Below are 17,359 nucleotides of genomic sequence, written 5' to 3'. Positions count from 1 at the left end.
AATCATCAGATTGAATAAATTAGTGTCAAACTTTTGCTTTTCAAACTTCAGAGACCTTAATTCACCTATTGCACTATTTTCATCACTCAGAACTCCCCAGTATGTATTAACCCTCAGATTATACTAATGAGGCTTTGAAGTACTTGTCCAGTCACTGGGGTGGTGGACAGAGGCTCCTCCTTCAAAGTGTTTGAGTGATTTCCTCTACTTGTGGAGAAGAGGGCAGAGTTGAGGGACCTCCTACTTGGGTCCTTGGATGTTTTTCCCCAGGTGTCTGTAGGAATGACACCAGTTTACGCAGGAGTCTACTCGTGTCTGTAGGAATGACACCAGTTTACACAGGAGTCTACTCGTGTCTGTAGGAATGACACCAGTTTACGCAGGAGTCTACTCGTGTCTGTAGGAATGACACCAGTTTCTACTGTGTGTCTGTAGGAATGACACCAGTTTACTCTACTCAGTGTCTGTAGGAATGACACCAGTTTACTACTACTGATGTAGGAATGACACCAGTTTACTCAGGAGTCTCCTCGTATACTGATTCAGATTCAACAGCTAGGGTGTATGTGATCTTTCTTTTAATCAGTAATGATTTATTATATTGTTTGTGGAAGAAGGTCTACTATTGCCTCATAATTCCAAACAAAGAGTGATACCATTCTTTGGAGACCACAGTGTTCCATGTCCTTTACATCATTTCTGGGGAGCAAGTGGAATTCTCCTTGCGAACTCGGTTGGGGAGTGAAGATAAATAGAGAAATAATTTAACTTAATATTTCATTTATGTCCCATGTAATGGAGCATGTACAAATAATTTGAAGTTATGGATTCTGTACTTTGAAAGGTAGTACCTACTAATGAACCATACAAATAATTTAAAGTTATGGATTCTATACTGTGAAAGGTACTACCTACTAATGAACCATACAGATAATTTAGAGTTATGGATTCTGTACTTTGAAAGGTACTACGTACTAAATGTATGATGTTCAAGAATGATGGTTACAAAAAGGAAAATAAACATTTTTGAACTGGATCTATTAACACTATATATTCAGTGTGTTGAATTCAAGGCTTCATATTTTTGGATTATAAAGGTACAGAAAGTATCAACCAGATGGCTCTCCTCTCACATTAATAATGGGAAATTATATGGTTGTTGTTTAAAGCTATTACATTATGGAAGTTTTTAATGTTGGGTAGTAAACCAACTTACTGTAAGTTACCTGCTAACAGCTGCAGTAATGTGAAAAAAGTTATGTAACAGAATTTTGTTAAGCTTATTAAACGTTTTTATCTCACTTGATAAGTTAGGTCTAGTGCAGAAAAAAGATTTTTTTTATTCATTTTTATCTCCATGTCTCTTCAGGTTTGCTAATGCTTGTTTCTTCTATTAACACTAGCCTGCAACAGTACCTGAAGACAAGAGAAGGGAGATAATATTGTCAGCTCTACATAATAATAGGAGTAGGTATGTCATTCACTGACGAAGTTTCTTATGAATACGAGTATTTTAAGGTTTAAGAAGTACTCTTAAAAGAAACTTGTAACTTAATTATGTACAGTTAAGTTTCATTAACATAATCCATACTTTAAGAAATAACAATTAAAAACAGGAATTCGGCTTATTCCATTGGTGATCCTAGGGTTTTCTTTGGAACTGAATGATTTTTTAGGAAATTGTTTTCCATTTATTCTGAATAAAAAATGTTAAATGCTGATTTCATGGGTCTGATAAAATGTAGTTGGATTTCGTTTATGTGACCCAGAAGATTAAAACTTGTTCTGTATATATATATATAAAACCATAAAATATTCAAGCCATAAACCAAAACACACTAACATGAAATTAAAAAAAATCTATTTTTTAAATACTTTGCACATTTAAAAGAAAAAACAGGGGGATCGTAGGGTTCAAGTTACAACATGGGATTATAAAATGATCCTAAGTTTTGGAGGTGACTGCGGAAGTAGGACCCACATTGCAGTGGGGATATACCACCTATCAGTCTTAACCTCCAATTCGCTAGTCTCACAAAAGAAAATTAGAAATTAGGAGAGTGAGATGTGGGTGATCAAGTCAACAACGTCCCATATCTCTTATCACCCTTCACTGCCTGCAGAGAGTTGTAGGAAGGTGACTGCTCTCCCAAGTTAGAATAAGAAAAGATAAACATAAAAAAGATGAAGAAAAAAATTAAAAAATGAAAACAAGGTACTACCACTTGGGGTTAAAGTGAGATAAAACTTACCTCTTAAAGTTGGTATTCCTGCCCGCAATATGGTAGAGGCATGAATTAACACGACGTCAACAAAGTAATAGTTTACTGTGACTGTCATGTTTTTACACGCAGCTTAAGGTGTACATCTGTATAAAGTAGTGAAGGGTGATACAGATGTGGGACACAGTGGACTTGAGCACCCACATATCACTCTCCTAATTTCTAAATTTCTTTTGTGAGACCAGCAAATTGTAGGTTAAGACTGATAGATGTTATATCCCCACTGCAATGTGGGTCCTACTTCTGCAGCAATCTCCACAACCTAGGATACATTTTATAATCCCACATAGCTTGTACCCTAGGATCCCTTTTTTAAAAAAAATGTGCAGCATATTTTTAAAAATTTCATGTTAGTGTGTTTTGGATTGTGACTTGAATATTTTATGATTATAATATAATTGCTCAGAGGTTGGGATTTACTGTTTGTAATGCAGTCCTTCCTCATGATTTTGTTTTTTAGTCATTTAACTTCATTTAGATATAAATTATTTAACTTCACTAAAATATGTGTGTGTGTGTGCAGGATCTGCAAAGTGACTATTGGAAAAAAACTTAAATTTATGTTTTCTTAATTATTAGTCACTATAAAAACATACAAACACATCTGTCTCAAACATTTGAATTTCTGTTATTTTCTAAAGATTTAAATGTGGTAAAGAAATAAAGAAAAAGACAACTCTTTGGGGTCTGAGGGTTCATGTTCCTCCCCCTGCTCCATCAGTCATCCTGCCAGCTACTGACCCACTCAGTGGAAATGCTACTTTTGAAACAAGAGGCAAGCCAAAGAAAACCAGAGAGTAAGATTTTTAATGTTTGGTACTGAAAATTAATCTTTGTATTTTAATATAGGAAATAATTGTGTTCAGTGCTGAGAATTTCACTTGGGTTCATATAATAAGTAACTTTCTGTTTGCTTAATGTTGAAGGTTTAACTTGGTGTTTTCATATAATAAATGTTTAGTGTTGAAGGCTGGACCTGATTGTTTCATATAATAAGTAACTTTCTGTTTGCTTATTGTTGAAGGTTTGACTTGGTGGTTTCATATAACAAATAACTGTTTGCAGTACACTACATTATTGAATTTCGTAATTTAAAAGTAAATATTAACAGAACACATCTAAATATAGATTTTAGTGTGTCACATGGTATATTGAATACAGCACTGTTTAAAATTAGATGTTTGTGATGTTAAGATACTAAATCTATAGTTTTGTACAAATTAGGAACTCAAATTACTGATATTGACAAGCTAGAATATAAAATAAGAACCTTGTATCCTTTTATTTTACTGAGATATGGCTTATGTACTGAATCAAACATGGCAGCCCCATTCACCTCTTTCTGTGTTTGGAAACAGTCCCTTACATACACTCACTACAGTATATGTGAATAAACAATCAGCAGCTTAGAATGTCTCCAGAATGGTTTTCTCAACTGTTTTAATCTGTGACCACATTTCAAGCCAATATTTCAAGGTAGGTAGGTTGTGTCTTTAGTTTGCTTGAAGTTTCAAATTTTTTTAGACCTAAATCCAGGCTAGTTACTGAGCTTGATATATTATAGTAGAAGACTGTGGTATTGATAACAGTAATTTATGATGTTTTGGTTATAAAACCTAAAATAAAATGTTCAAGTCTTCTGTGCACAAAGCTCAAAAGTTGTAGCGAGAAGAAATGATTGTTTTACTGTATTTATTATCCTGTATGTTAAGAAAAGTAAGTTTCATAACTTATTTCTAAACAGTAATAATCTATGTACATATTTTAATGTATGATAATTTAAATGAGACTATATTACAAAATACTAGTCATAGCCAAGATGAAGTCAGTTTGTAAAGATTGAAGGTCAGACTTATGTCACTGGATACAGTGACATGTGAGCTGCATCAAAGCAAGTCAGGTAATGTTATCCAGGCACGAAGGTCAATATAATCAATATGTAATTGTATAACATTATTAGACTTAGTTATTTGGACTAAACATTTGAATAAAAGTAATATATGTTTATTTCCTAATGTTTTGTGGTGGTTATAAGGTCGGTCAATTTGGCAGACCCCACACAGTTAAAGCATCCAAAGTAACAGACAAAATATATATATATATATATATATATATATATATAATCTTACTGAAGACAAACATTTTAAATGTATTTAGAATGTTTTAGAGATTACACAAATAATGTTTGAGGTTTATAAATTATACCTGTAAAATCACTTCACACTCAAACTAAAGGAAACACTTTGAATGCAACAGAAGCTGAATGTTCTTGTGTACAGCTTGTTTGTTTGTTTAGAGGATTTTGTGAATTTGAATTTTCTCTTTTTTTTGTAAAATTAAAAATTTGTGATTATTGTTTTACATGTGTTTCCTGTAGTTTTTGCATGTATATTTTTATATTTATAGTGTATACATGCAACTGTTAAAATGTAAACTACTAAAAATTTCTCTTTGCTTCATGTAGCAGTTTACATTTTCAGCCTTACTCACCTTGCTGTAGTCTCACTTCTGTACTAGTTTGAGGCTTAAGAACAAAAGTTTTCTTTACCTGTATAACACAAATAACATTTAACTCACCATCTTGAGGCATTCAGACAACACAAATATAGGCATAAACTGTATGGAAATTTGGAAAAATTTACTAACTAAGCCTAATAGAGATGTATTCTATACTAGGTATAGAAAGGCAAAATTCATGTCCATTTAAGTCATTTAATATACACTACTCGTGTATTTACTTTGTAAGGAGGGAGTTAAATATACAAGTTTGGTGTTTGAACTATTGCCAAATCTAAAGGTTTTTGATCAGTTTCTGTGTGAAAAGTGTATGGGAAATGTTAAAATAATCTTGTAGGATAAAATCAAGTAACTAAGTCTTTTCTTTGAAGACTGCACATTATAACTTTCTGTTTATGCATATATCCAAACAATATATGTGTGTGAAAAGTGTATGGGAAATGTTAAAATAATCTTGTAGGATAAAATCAAGTAACTAAGTCTTTTCTTTGAAGACTGCACATTATAACTTTCTGTTTATGCATATATCCAAATGATAGTAAACTAATTTCCTTCCTTTTATGATGCCAGTGATGCACATAGTATTTTGTAATTAAGTTACTGCTGTTAGATCATTTGCTTCAAATATGCAGGCTTTATTAGTATTGTAATATAATATAAAATTATTGTAGCTCGTTTATATACATTTTTGTAAATTGTTTCTACGATGCTGCATTAAAATTGTTTAGCTTATAAAACTTGTATAGCAAGAGAAGTGTGAATCATGGCATTCATCTGTACATCAGAAATAACTGCTAAATATTTTTGTAAACTACCATAATTTTGATAAAATTAAACCATAAATTGTTGCAAAGTTAAACTGTAGTTTTTAGCCTCTAATTGTTTAATAATCTGTAAATTTGTGCAGTTTGACTAGATGGTGCTAATTTCTTGTTATTCTGTTGTTTGATTAGATGGTGCTAATTTCTTGTTATTCTGTTGTTTGATTAGATGGTGCTAATTTCTTGTTACTCTGTTGTTTGATTAGATGGTGCTAATTTCTTGTTACTCTGTTTGACGAGATGGTGCTAATTTCTTGTTACTCTGTTTGACAAGAAGATGGTGCTAATTTCTCGTTACTCTGTCGTTTGACTAGATGGTGCGAATTTCTTGTTACTCTATCGTTTGACTAGATGGTGCAAATTTCTTGTTACTCTATCGTTTGATTAGATAGTGCTGATTTGCTATTATTGTATTGTTGCATTGCGTGAGTGCTAATTTCAATGGGAAGCGAGATTTCAAAACTAAAATAAAGTTTACAGTTGTAGTTCTTGGGTTTGCTTTATTTATGGTATTTATTTATTACTGTTTTAACTTAGAAAAGTTAGTTTTATTTTATTCAGGTATTTCGTACTTTTCGTGTGGATCACTATTTGATAGTTGTTGATAAAATGCTTTAATTATTTGTAAGTGTCTTGGTAATATATTAGTGTTAAGTTCACGATGATAGTTTCTTAATTTATTTTGTTTTTATTTCAGTTCTACCCATTTTTCCATGAAAAAAAATTGTATGAAAAGTTTTGATTCATCAAATGATTCATCTACTTCAACCAATGGGCAAAAAATTAATGAGATGTTCAATGGAAGCTACTGAATAGGAAGGTATGAAGCCAGATCTGTTTTCTGAAATACAATGTGTTACAAACTGTTTTTGATGTTGTGGTTTAGGTGTTAACTAGATGGTGCATGACATTAAGGTTGAGAAATTCAATAACGTAAACCTAGAAAGTTCTACTAACATGGACTTTAAGATTTCTAGTGAATTTAAGGAGTACATTGTAAGTATAATATTCAGTGGAGAATGAAGATGATGTTTCTTTAAGAGACGCTTTGTTTCAGCTAGTGGTGAAGCTGTTAGTGTTTTTCAGTTACTGGATATTTTGGTAATGAAGAATAAGTTTATACAATACCATTAGCATGGCTGTAAATGTGGTTACAAATTGTTATAGCGTTTAAGCCTTTCGGCGTGGTTGGCGACCGCAGTCGACTTGAAGGCTCAGCATGGCAGGTGATATTTGTCAACAAGATGTAAACAACAGACCCTCGTGGCTAATTATCATAATCACATAGGCCTGTAGACCCACTTGAGGCTAGAACCACATGTATTCATTGTTTACTTGGGATTCCCAGCAGGTATTTAAATCAGAGGTCACGTGATTTCTTTGTTTTCTAGGCTGTGTAGATCATACTGTTCATTGGTTTAGAAGACGCCTTCCTTGCATATTTTGTTGATACTTGCGATGTTGTTACAATGCTGCAAGGAAAAGTTTATGCCACTAAAGAAGTAATCGATATTATTTTTAACAATGAAGAGAGTGACAAAGAGTTTGAGCCAGATGATAATGAAAACTTACTTGTAATGGACGAGAGTGATAATGAAGACATTCATGGCCTGGAATCTGTCCCCACTTTAGGTAAGCACATGGTGTAGTTAGGGTCATATAACTTATTGCATAAACTGTCTGACCAAGGCTAGTTCTTGCAAACGGATATATAATATATTGTGCAGACTGCAAGAGCAAAGGTGAAAACCCGGTATCTCCAAGACTACTCAGAGAGCAGATTATTCATGATTTACTGAAGGGATATGTCAGCAAAGCCAAATGAAAAGACCAAATACTGATAAAGGTCAGCACTTGGTGGAAAGACATAGTATTGGACAATATGAGGACAAAAAAACACAAACCTGATTGTACTGTTTTCAGCGATAGATACACAGCTGGATGGAAAAGAAAGCAGACTCATTATTTCTGCAAACAGTGCAATCTCCCCATGTGATTTTTTTACCATGCCATGAGATATATCATAACCACACAGACTATTGAAGGACTGCTGTATACAACTTATAATAAATTATTGTGTTTTACATGGCGCTTCCTCGTTGTGTATCAAGATGTCTTCCTTTATTCCTGTTATTCTTATGTATTGAATTTAACATATATAGTATCGGGTACAATCACTGAATATTTCAGGAACTTTTATTGAGTATTGCCGAGATATCATGCTTTTAGTACTGATACCTTAATTAGTTGAAGTATCAAACATATATATATTCAGCACCATGCCGAACATTAAAAGTTGTTATTCAGTGCCGAAAGGGTTAAGCTCATAGTAATGTTAGAAGAAATAAACTAGTAACAAGTTGCTATAGTGTTTAAGCTCATAGAAATGTTAGAAGAAGTAAATAAACTAGTAACAAGTTGCTATAGTGTTTAAGCTCATAGAAATGTCAGAAGAAATAAATAAACTAGTAACAAGTTGCTATAGTGTTTAAGCTCATAGAAATGTCAGAAGAAATAAATAAACTAGTAACAAGTTGCTATTGTGTTTAAGCTCATAGAAATGTCAGAAGAAATAAATAAACTAGTAACAAGTTGCTATTGTGTTTAAGCTCATAGAAATGTCAGAAGAAATAAATAAACTAGTAACAAGTTGCTATTGTGTTTAAGCTCATAGAAATGTCAGAAGAAATAAATAAACTAGTAACAAGTTGCTATAGTGTTTAAGCTCATAGAAATGTCAGAAGAAATAAATAAACTAGTAACAAGTTGCTATTGTGTTTAAGCTCATAGAAATGTCAGAAGAAATAAATAAACTAGTAACAAGTTGCTATAGTGTTTAAGCTCATAGAAATGTCAGAAGAAATAAATAAACTAGTAACAAGTTGCTATAGTGTTTAAGCTCATAGAAATGTCAGAAGAAATAAATAAACTAGTAACAAGTTGCTATAGTGTTTAAGCTCATAGAAATGTCAGAAGAAATAAATAAACTAGTAACAAGTTGCTATTGTGTTTAAGCTCATAGAAATGTCAGAAGAAATAAATAAACTAGTAACAAGTTGCTATAGTGTTTAAGCTCATAGAAATGTCAGAAGAAATAAATAAACTAGTAACAAGTTGCTATAGTGTTTAAGCTCATAGAAATGTCAGAAGAAATAAATAAACTAGTAACAAGTTGCTATAGTGTTTAAGCTCATAGAAATGTCAGAAGAAATAAATAAACTAGTAACAAGTTGCTATTGTGTTTAAGCTCATAGAAATGTCAGAAGAAATAAATAAACTAGTAACAAGTTGCTATAGTGTTTAAGCTCATAGAAATGTCAGAAGAAATAAATAAACTAGTAACAAGTTGCTATTGTGTTTAAGCTCATAGAAATGTCAGAAGAAATAAATAAACTAGTAACAAGTTGCTATTGTGTTTAAGCTCATAGAAATGTTAGAAGAAATAAATAAACTAGTAACAAGTTGCTATTGTTTTTAGGCTCATAGAAATGTCAGAAGAAATAAATAAACTAGTAACAAGTTGCTGTAGTGTTTAGGCTCATAGAAATATTAGAAGAAATAAATAAACTAGTAACAAGTTGCTATAGTGTTTAAGCTCATAGAAATGTTAGAAGAAATAAACTAGTAACAAGTTGCTATTGTGTTTAAGCTCATAGAAATGTCAGAAGAAATAAATAAACTAGTAACAAGTTGCTATAGTGTTTAAGCTCATAGAAATGTTAGAAGAAATAAATAAACTAGTAACAAGTTGCTATTGTGTTTAAGCTCATAGAAATGTCAGAAGAAATAAATAAACTAGTAACAAGTTGCTATAGTGTTTAAGCTCATAGAAATGTCAGAAGAAATAAATAAACTAGTAACAAGTTGCTATAGTGTTTAAGCTCATAGAAATGTCAGAAGAAATAAATAAACTAGTAACAAGTTGCTATTGTGTTTAAGCTCATAGAAATGTCAGAAGAAATAAACTAGTAACAAGTTGCTATAGTGTTTAAGCTCATAGAAATGTCAGAAGAAATAAATAAACTAGTAACAAGTTGCTATTGTGTTTAAGCTCATAGAAATGTCAGAAGAAATAAATAAACTAGTAACAAGTTGCTATAGTGTTTAAGCTCATAGAAATGTCAGAAGAAATAAATAAACTAGTAACAAGTTGCTATTGTGTTTAAGCTCATAGAAATGTCAGAAGAAATAAATAAACTAGTAACAAGTTGCTATTGTGTTTAAGCTCATAGAAATGTTAGAAGAAATAAATAAACTAGTAACAAGTTGCTATTGTGTTTAAGCTCATAGAAATGTCAGAAGAAATAAATAAACTAGTAACAAGTTGCTGTAGTGTTTAGGCTCATAGAAATATTAGAAGAAATAAATAAACTAGTAACAAGTTGCTATAGTGTTTAAGCTCATAGAAATGTTAGAAGAAATAAACTAGTAACAAGTTGCTATTGTGTTTAAGCTCATAGAAATGTCAGAAGAAATAAATAAACTAGTAACAAGTTGCTATAGTGTTTAAGCTCATAGAAATGTCAGAAGAAATAAATAAACTAGTAACAAGTTGCTATAGTGTTTAAGCTCATAGAAATGTTAGAAGAAATAAATAAACTAGTAACAAGTTGCTATAGTGTTTAGGCTCATAGAAATATTAGAAGAAATAAATAAACTAGTGACAAGTTGCTATAGTGTTTAAGCTCATAGAAATGTTAGAAGAAATAAACTAGTAACAAGTTGCTATAGTGTTTAAGCTCATAGAAATGTTAGAAGAAATAAATAAACTAGTAACAAGTTGCTATAGTGTTTAAGCTCATAGAAATGTTAGAAGAAATAAATAAACTAGTAACAAGTTACTATAGTGTTTAAGCTCATAGAAATATCATAAGAAATAAATAAACTAGTAACAAGTTGCTATTGTGTTTAGGCTCATAGAAATGTCAGAATAAATAAATAAACTAGTAACAAGTTGCTATAGTGTTTAAGCTCATAGAAATGTTAGAAGAAATAAATAAACTAGTAACAAGTTGCTATAGTGTTTAAGCTCATAGAAATGTCAGAAGAAATAAATAAACTAGTAACAAGTTGCTATTGTGTTTAAGCTCATAGAAATGTTAGAAGAAATAAATAAACTAGTAACAAGTTGCTATTGAAATAGTGTCAGAAGAAATAAATAAACTAGTAACAAGTTGCTATAGTGTTTAGGCTCATAGAAATATTAGAAGAAATAAATAAACTAGTAACAAGTTGCTATAGTGTTTAAGCTCATAGAAATGTTAGAAGAAATAAACTAGTAACAAGTTGCTATAGTGTTTAAGCTCATAGAAATGTTAGAAGAAATAAATAAACTAGTAACAAGTTGCTATAGTGTTTAAGCTCATAGAAATGTCAGAAGAAATAAATAAATTAGTAACAAGTTACTATAGTGTTTAAGCTCATAGAAATGTCATAAGAAATAAATAAACTAGTAACAAGTTGCTATAGTGTTTAAGCTCATAGAAATGTCAGAAAAAAGAAATAAACTAGTAACAAGTTGCTATTGTGTTTAGGCTCATAGAAATGTCAGAATAAATAAATAAACTAGTAACAAGTTGCTATAGTGTTTAAGCTCATAGAAATGTTAGAAGAAATAAATAAACTAGTAACAAGTTGCTATTGTGTTTAAGCTCATAGAAATGTTAGAAGAAATAAATAAACTAGTAACAAGTTGCTATAGTGTTTTAGCTCATAGAAATGTTAGAAGAAATAAATAAACTAATTTGCTGTTGTTTATAGACTGGATCGAATTTTTACCAAGTAGTTTGAAAGAATCCGTCAATGAAAGAACGTTACAACAAATGTATTAATATTGAGGGAACATAAGTGTATATAACTGTTTTTCACAAAATTGGTATTCTGCCTTTTAACATCAATAAATTTCAGTTCTATAAATAGTATCCAGCAGTTTCTCTGTGATACAAATTCTGAGTAGACTGATATGTGTTACTTGTTCAAAACTCATCTACCAGCTAATGGAAAAAAGTCCTTCCCCACACAGTAATCAGATAAGAAATAATACCACATCCTCAGTTACAAAATATATCTTGGTTTTGGTGCAGTGTGACCCGTATAGCATTGGGGATACACCATCTATTGGATTTAATGTCCCTTTCCATATGTATTTCCATATCTTCTTAAATTTGGTGCTTAGTTATGAGAGTCACATTTTCAGTCCAAACTTTGGAAAACAGTTCCCTGTGATTTCTGTATATGTGTATATTAATTAGGTTTAAGCATATGTTCTGAATAGAATCGTGACTATTGCAGATTAATGTGGCCTCTGAAGCAGATTGAGAATACAAATCTTAGATCATTTTAAATTGGAAGTATTCCCAAGAAAACATTCTTTTAGTGAACAAAGCACAGTTTGAATTATCATTTGATGTTTTACTTATCTGTCACTGATATGCACTAATTATCAGAAGAAATTCTGTTTCAAATTTCTCCAGTTTGTTCAAACAATTTTCAAATCAGTCATATAGTACATATATTATTAAAATTTAATATCTATAATTAACTATTGAAACTAAGCTTTCAATAGTGATAAGAAGGCATACTTTTTTATGTTCCATTAATTATTCAGTACGTAGGGTGTTTACAAGAGCCAAAAGATATTAACCTTTAGTACATAAAGTAATTTACTCTGGTTTTTATTTATCATGCATAATGTTAGTGGAATGATTTCATATAAGCATAAAGCATTATCAGATATGTGGATTGGTACTTGCCAGTTTAAGAAAGCCATAAATGGATTTACTGGTATTCTATAGTTACAGCAAACTAAGTTTGTAGTTATTTTAATTCACATAGTTGTCTGAATTAGTAATAGCTGAATATTTATTTGTTCAATAAAGTTCACTATAACATGAAAATTAACATTACCTAGATACCATGACAGAGGAGGTAAGATTAAGGTAAACATGTATCTCAGGATGTCTGGTATGGGTATTAATACTTTTACTAATAAAGCAGAGAACAACGTTTCAACTTTCTTAGGTCATCTTCAGGTTAACAAAGAGAGAGTTTGTTTTTGTGTACTGTGGTATCTGTTTAAACTTAGCTACGCCATGCCATTGATATATGCTTGTGCAATCATAACAAAACTAAGAGACTTAAACCAAATAATTATCAATAGAAGAAATTTCATTTATTTCATCCAACAGGGTTGAAAGGAAAAAATTATCCCTAATTTTGTAAAGGTTAAACTATCTAAGGATTTTAATCAGTGTACAAACATTATCCATAATTTACCAAAAAAAATGCTAAAAGCCAGTTGTAAACTGTGTTAACCTGAAGGTAAGCTAAGAAGATCAAACTGTTGGATTAGTGTTAATATCCATACCAGCTATTCTGAGATACATTTTTACTTCAAGTGGGTCTCTCATAATCATGAATTAATGTAAACAATTTATTTTATTGGTACATAAAATGTTTCAGTAGTGTAAGAAGTTACCAGGTAGAACTATTATGATTTAATGGATGTGAACATATATGGTATCTAACTTTGTATCGTTTTTTTAAATACATTTACTGCAGAGAAAGATTCCGAAATCAAGTAGTTCAAGGTGTAGATACTCTGGTCAGTGTTTTACCAGTAAGCAGAATATATCCGACAGTGATGATGCGTCCTCTCGAAGTACCCTTGACACAATCATCCCTCCACCCACAAACTTTGAAGGGATCAACCATCCCTTCAGGGAACTAGATCAGCCAGTGAGTAGCACTCAGCACTCACAACCAATGAAAAGTCAGCTTAACGAAGATGAATTTCAGGTCTTTAGGAACGGAGAATTTATAAAAAATGTTAAAAGGAGAAGGAAGAGAGAAAATAATACTAAAATGACATGGGTAAATTTGTGTGGAAACAAACGACTGACAGTTGATAATGGCTTAGAAAACTCCCTAGTCAGTATTTCTAAAAATCTGAATCTTTCTCGTGATGATCTGTACACCTCCGTAAGTAATTACCTTGGATCAACTAATCGTATAACTAGAGGTGAGAAGTTCAGAGTTCTTGCACGGAGAGTGACACTTGAAGGCATTGTGCAGTATCTAATTGAATGGGGAGGTACACCAACGTAATAGAAATTAAAACAAAAATAGGTGTACATGTGTAATTGTTTTCTCTTTACCTGGTCATGGTTATTAGAGGAAAATTGTGTTGTGTTTCATGTTTCATTTGAACGTGTAATTTTATGTTGGTTTTTTTAGCTACTGAAAAGAATATTGAGATGTTCCAACTTGACAGTTTTTGTTAAAAAATTAAGCAAATATAAGTAAACAGGTTACACTTGAAGTATCTTATTTTCCTTATTCTTTGTTATTTTTTAAATTAATGAAATTTTATTTTAGATTCAAAGCCTACACAACGACAAGGGAAAGATGAGTGTGTAGTTCAGTAATTTTTAAATGTCTTTTACTTTCATTTGGAATCATTATAAGGATCAGAAGTTTAGATAATTTTACTTGGTGGTTCTGAGTAAGTTAAATGAGTGAAAAACATAAATGTTTCAATTCATAGTTACTTCTGTAATATGTGAATGAGTTAAATAAGTGAAAAACATAAATGTTTCAATTCATAGTTACTTCTGTAATATGTAATTTATAAAATTGATTTTATTTCTTTTAATTGTTATTGGTTACTTTATACATTAAATTTACATTTAACGTTTGATAGAAATAAGTATAACCATGATTTCAAAATTTATATTAATAATCAGTTGCACTTAGGTTATATATATTCACACGTGAGCACACACACAAACACACACGTGTTATTTTGATTAAAACATATGGTGACTTAGAAATAGTTACAAGAAGAATATGAGCAATATGAAAATCTAGTGTCCACTTATTTACAAAGTTGGTCTGTATAATTAAAAACAAAATTTATTCCATTATAACATACAGATTAAGTAATTACCTAAGGTAAAAGGTTAAGGTTCATTTAAACAGGTTATTTTATTGATATATTAGATTATTCATCAATCTAAGTAGCTACGAAGTAAAACTTATGATTTACGAGTTTAATGCTTGTTGACATACACGACTGATGCGATGGAACCAAACTTTGAGACTGTTTTCTGTATAGATTTACTATGCCACCTTGTATTGAGTGTAGGTTAATAGTGCTTCATGTGTATACTGATATGTGATAAAGTGTGAACCATGTGTGCAAACCATGAAGCACACAACCAGCATACTTGTTTTATCAAGTGAAGAGGTTGGTTCGGCTTTAGTAATTGACATATTGAAGCTTGTAGATACTGGAGAGTTTGTGTCAGTTAGGCATCCAATGCACAGTACAGAAATATTGGTACTTTTAAAGAAGAAACCATAGTGGTTTGTTTTAATAACATTATGTGGGACTTAGTCCCACAAAGTATTAGGTTATATCCTTACTCAGTGTATAGAGGCACATGTGGTACTAAGTCCCACAAAGTATTAGGTTATATCCTTACCCAGTTGTAGAGAGGCACATGTGGTACAAAGTCCCACAAAGTATTAGATTATATCCTTACTCAGTATGTAGAGGCACATGTGGTACTAAGTCCCACAAAGTATTAGGTTATATCCTTACCCAGTTGTAGAGAGGCACATGGCATGAGTGTGAACTTACATCAGTGTCTGAGATGAAAATGTTTATCCCAACTGTTTACTAGCAGTAAACATCTGGCCCATTGCTAAGAAAGATTGAATATGCTTTTCACAACAATGTAGCACGTAAAGAAACTGAGACCAAACCTTTGAACTTTGTAGCCAAGTGAAGATTGTTCTAGTAAAAACATGGACAATTTGCCAACATTAAATGGTTAGATGTTAAGGTGTGACCAAGATGTACAGTGATTATCTTCTAGACCTTGTGATAGCATTGTATGAAAACGTTAGCTGTCATATAATTGACATTACAAGCACACCCCCACCTTAATACTATGCATAAGGCTATAATCTTTCTATTGTAGAAGTCTAAAGCACATGTTGTTTGTTAGTTTTATCAGTACAGTTTCTTTATTACGGGGTTCTAGTAACTACTAGGAAAGTTACCCTCCTCCTTCGAGTGTATTTTATAAACGTAATTTTTATTTTTTTGTCACAGTAGCAAGCATATCCATGTTTGGATCTCAAAATCACATATAATGCCATGCTAAGATCAGTTACAATATACATATCTATTTAGTGTTCGTGGACATTACTTTGAAAATGGATGACCATTATGCCTAAGGTCCCGTGTTTTGAGGACAAATGGTGCATCAACACAAATTTTAGGAATAAAATACTGCAATAAACCAATATACTGAAAGGTGCCTTGCAAGTGTGTTGTTGGAGAATTTTTCTTTTTGGATAAGGAATGGAATTTGTTTTCTATTTTTTATTGTTATGTTTTATATTGCTAGTAATTTAGCTACTATGTTCAAGACAAGTAGGTTATCACGTTTACGTTTTTAAAAGTATTTGAATAGTGTGAACTTTGTGAGACAAAACCTTCACTGAATTATACAAGTTCTTTATGTACTGTTGAGAGAGAAATTTGTATAAGTGATGAGATTACAGGTGATTATAATCATAACACACTTCCCCTAATGTTTTCATCTTTTCAGTTGATGACATAATAGTGGTGTGCTGCATTGAAATTTGTTTGTATTAGTGCATTAAATCATGTCCTGTTATCAGCCAGAAAGCTGTTTTCATTTATAAAACTAATTTGTTTTTCAGTGAAGTGTTTACTGCAGTTTCTTAAGCCTCACAAATATGTAAGGAAAGTAGGCTTAGACACATTCACCAACAAGTTGTTAATAAGGCAAACAGTTGTATTGTTGTATTGGTTTTAAAAGTTACATAGAACATTTGTCTAAGAATATTTGTAAAACAGTTTTGCAACATAAGGTGAATTTAAAATGATATTTTTAGCAACAGTTTTATTGTAATGTTTTATGGTATAAAATCAATTATAATCAACAGTTGCAGCGACTTAACGTTTTAAAACTTGAAAATTATTTTATTCAGCGTAAGCTCTAGGGGCTAAGGAGCTGAAAATGCAATTTAAGTGATCTGTATGAAAAGTACCTTTTTTTTTAAAGTAAAAATTGTAATTTTTGTGGCCTCTATTTGTTGAATGTTATTCAACAGTGGTGTATGTATACACCAAGATGTGAAAAAATACGAACCTCTTTTTGAACTGCAATTTGGAATGTTTCAAGGAATATTTAAAGCATGTGGAATGGCTCATTATAAGATATATATAGTTACACTTACTGACATCTTAAAAACAAAATATAAGCAACGAAAAATAAAATTGTGTGAGAAGTTTAAAACAAAAACTAACACTCATTGTAAGTGAACACAGTGCAAATTTTCGTTTCACACTACGTGGAGCGCATATTAATGTGTTATAGCTTTAAATTTCGAAGCTGGCTTCAAATCCATGCACTACTATAAAATATTTTTGAAGCTTTTGATGGGTTACTGAAGAGGTAATATTCCATTGTTCATGGTGAATTCTACTAACTTCCTTAAGTGTGGCTACTACCAACAGATGTGTAGCATAGCGCAAATAGCCTAAAGAAACAGATATGTTTCTGTTTGTTAACTCCTCACAAATATTTGACTAATCAAATTTGACATGGTGGCACTAACGGTCCGCAGAAGTAACATAAAGGGACACAAGTATTGCAAGGTTTCTTACAAAAAACTAAACATTTGTCTTTAATTCAGTTA

General features: G+C 31.3%; 1 protein-coding gene across 1 annotated transcript in view; it reads left to right on the top strand.

Moving 5' to 3' along the window:
• LOC143249997 (metal-response element-binding transcription factor 2-like) overlaps positions 1–14,270 on the top strand; it is a 65,257-nt gene extending 50,987 nt beyond the window's left edge. Inside the window, exons 12-16 of the mRNA XM_076500632.1 lie at positions 1,404–1,471; positions 2,924–3,079; positions 6,318–6,424; positions 7,043–7,252; positions 13,170–14,270. Coding sequence (XP_076356747.1) covers positions 1,404–1,471; positions 2,924–3,079; positions 6,318–6,424; positions 7,043–7,252; positions 13,170–13,726 — 1,098 coding nt within the window. The 3' untranslated portion in view covers positions 13,727–14,270. The remainder of the gene's footprint in view (positions 1–1,403; positions 1,472–2,923; positions 3,080–6,317; positions 6,425–7,042; positions 7,253–13,169) is intronic.
• Positions 14,271–17,359: the final 3,089 nt, after the last annotated feature.

This window comes from Tachypleus tridentatus, chromosome 4, assembly GCF_004210375.1.
Source record: "Tachypleus tridentatus isolate NWPU-2018 chromosome 4, ASM421037v1, whole genome shotgun sequence".
Lineage (NCBI taxonomy): Eukaryota > Metazoa > Arthropoda > Merostomata > Xiphosura > Limulidae > Tachypleus > Tachypleus tridentatus.
This window is presented reverse-complemented; position numbering and strand designations above follow the sequence as displayed.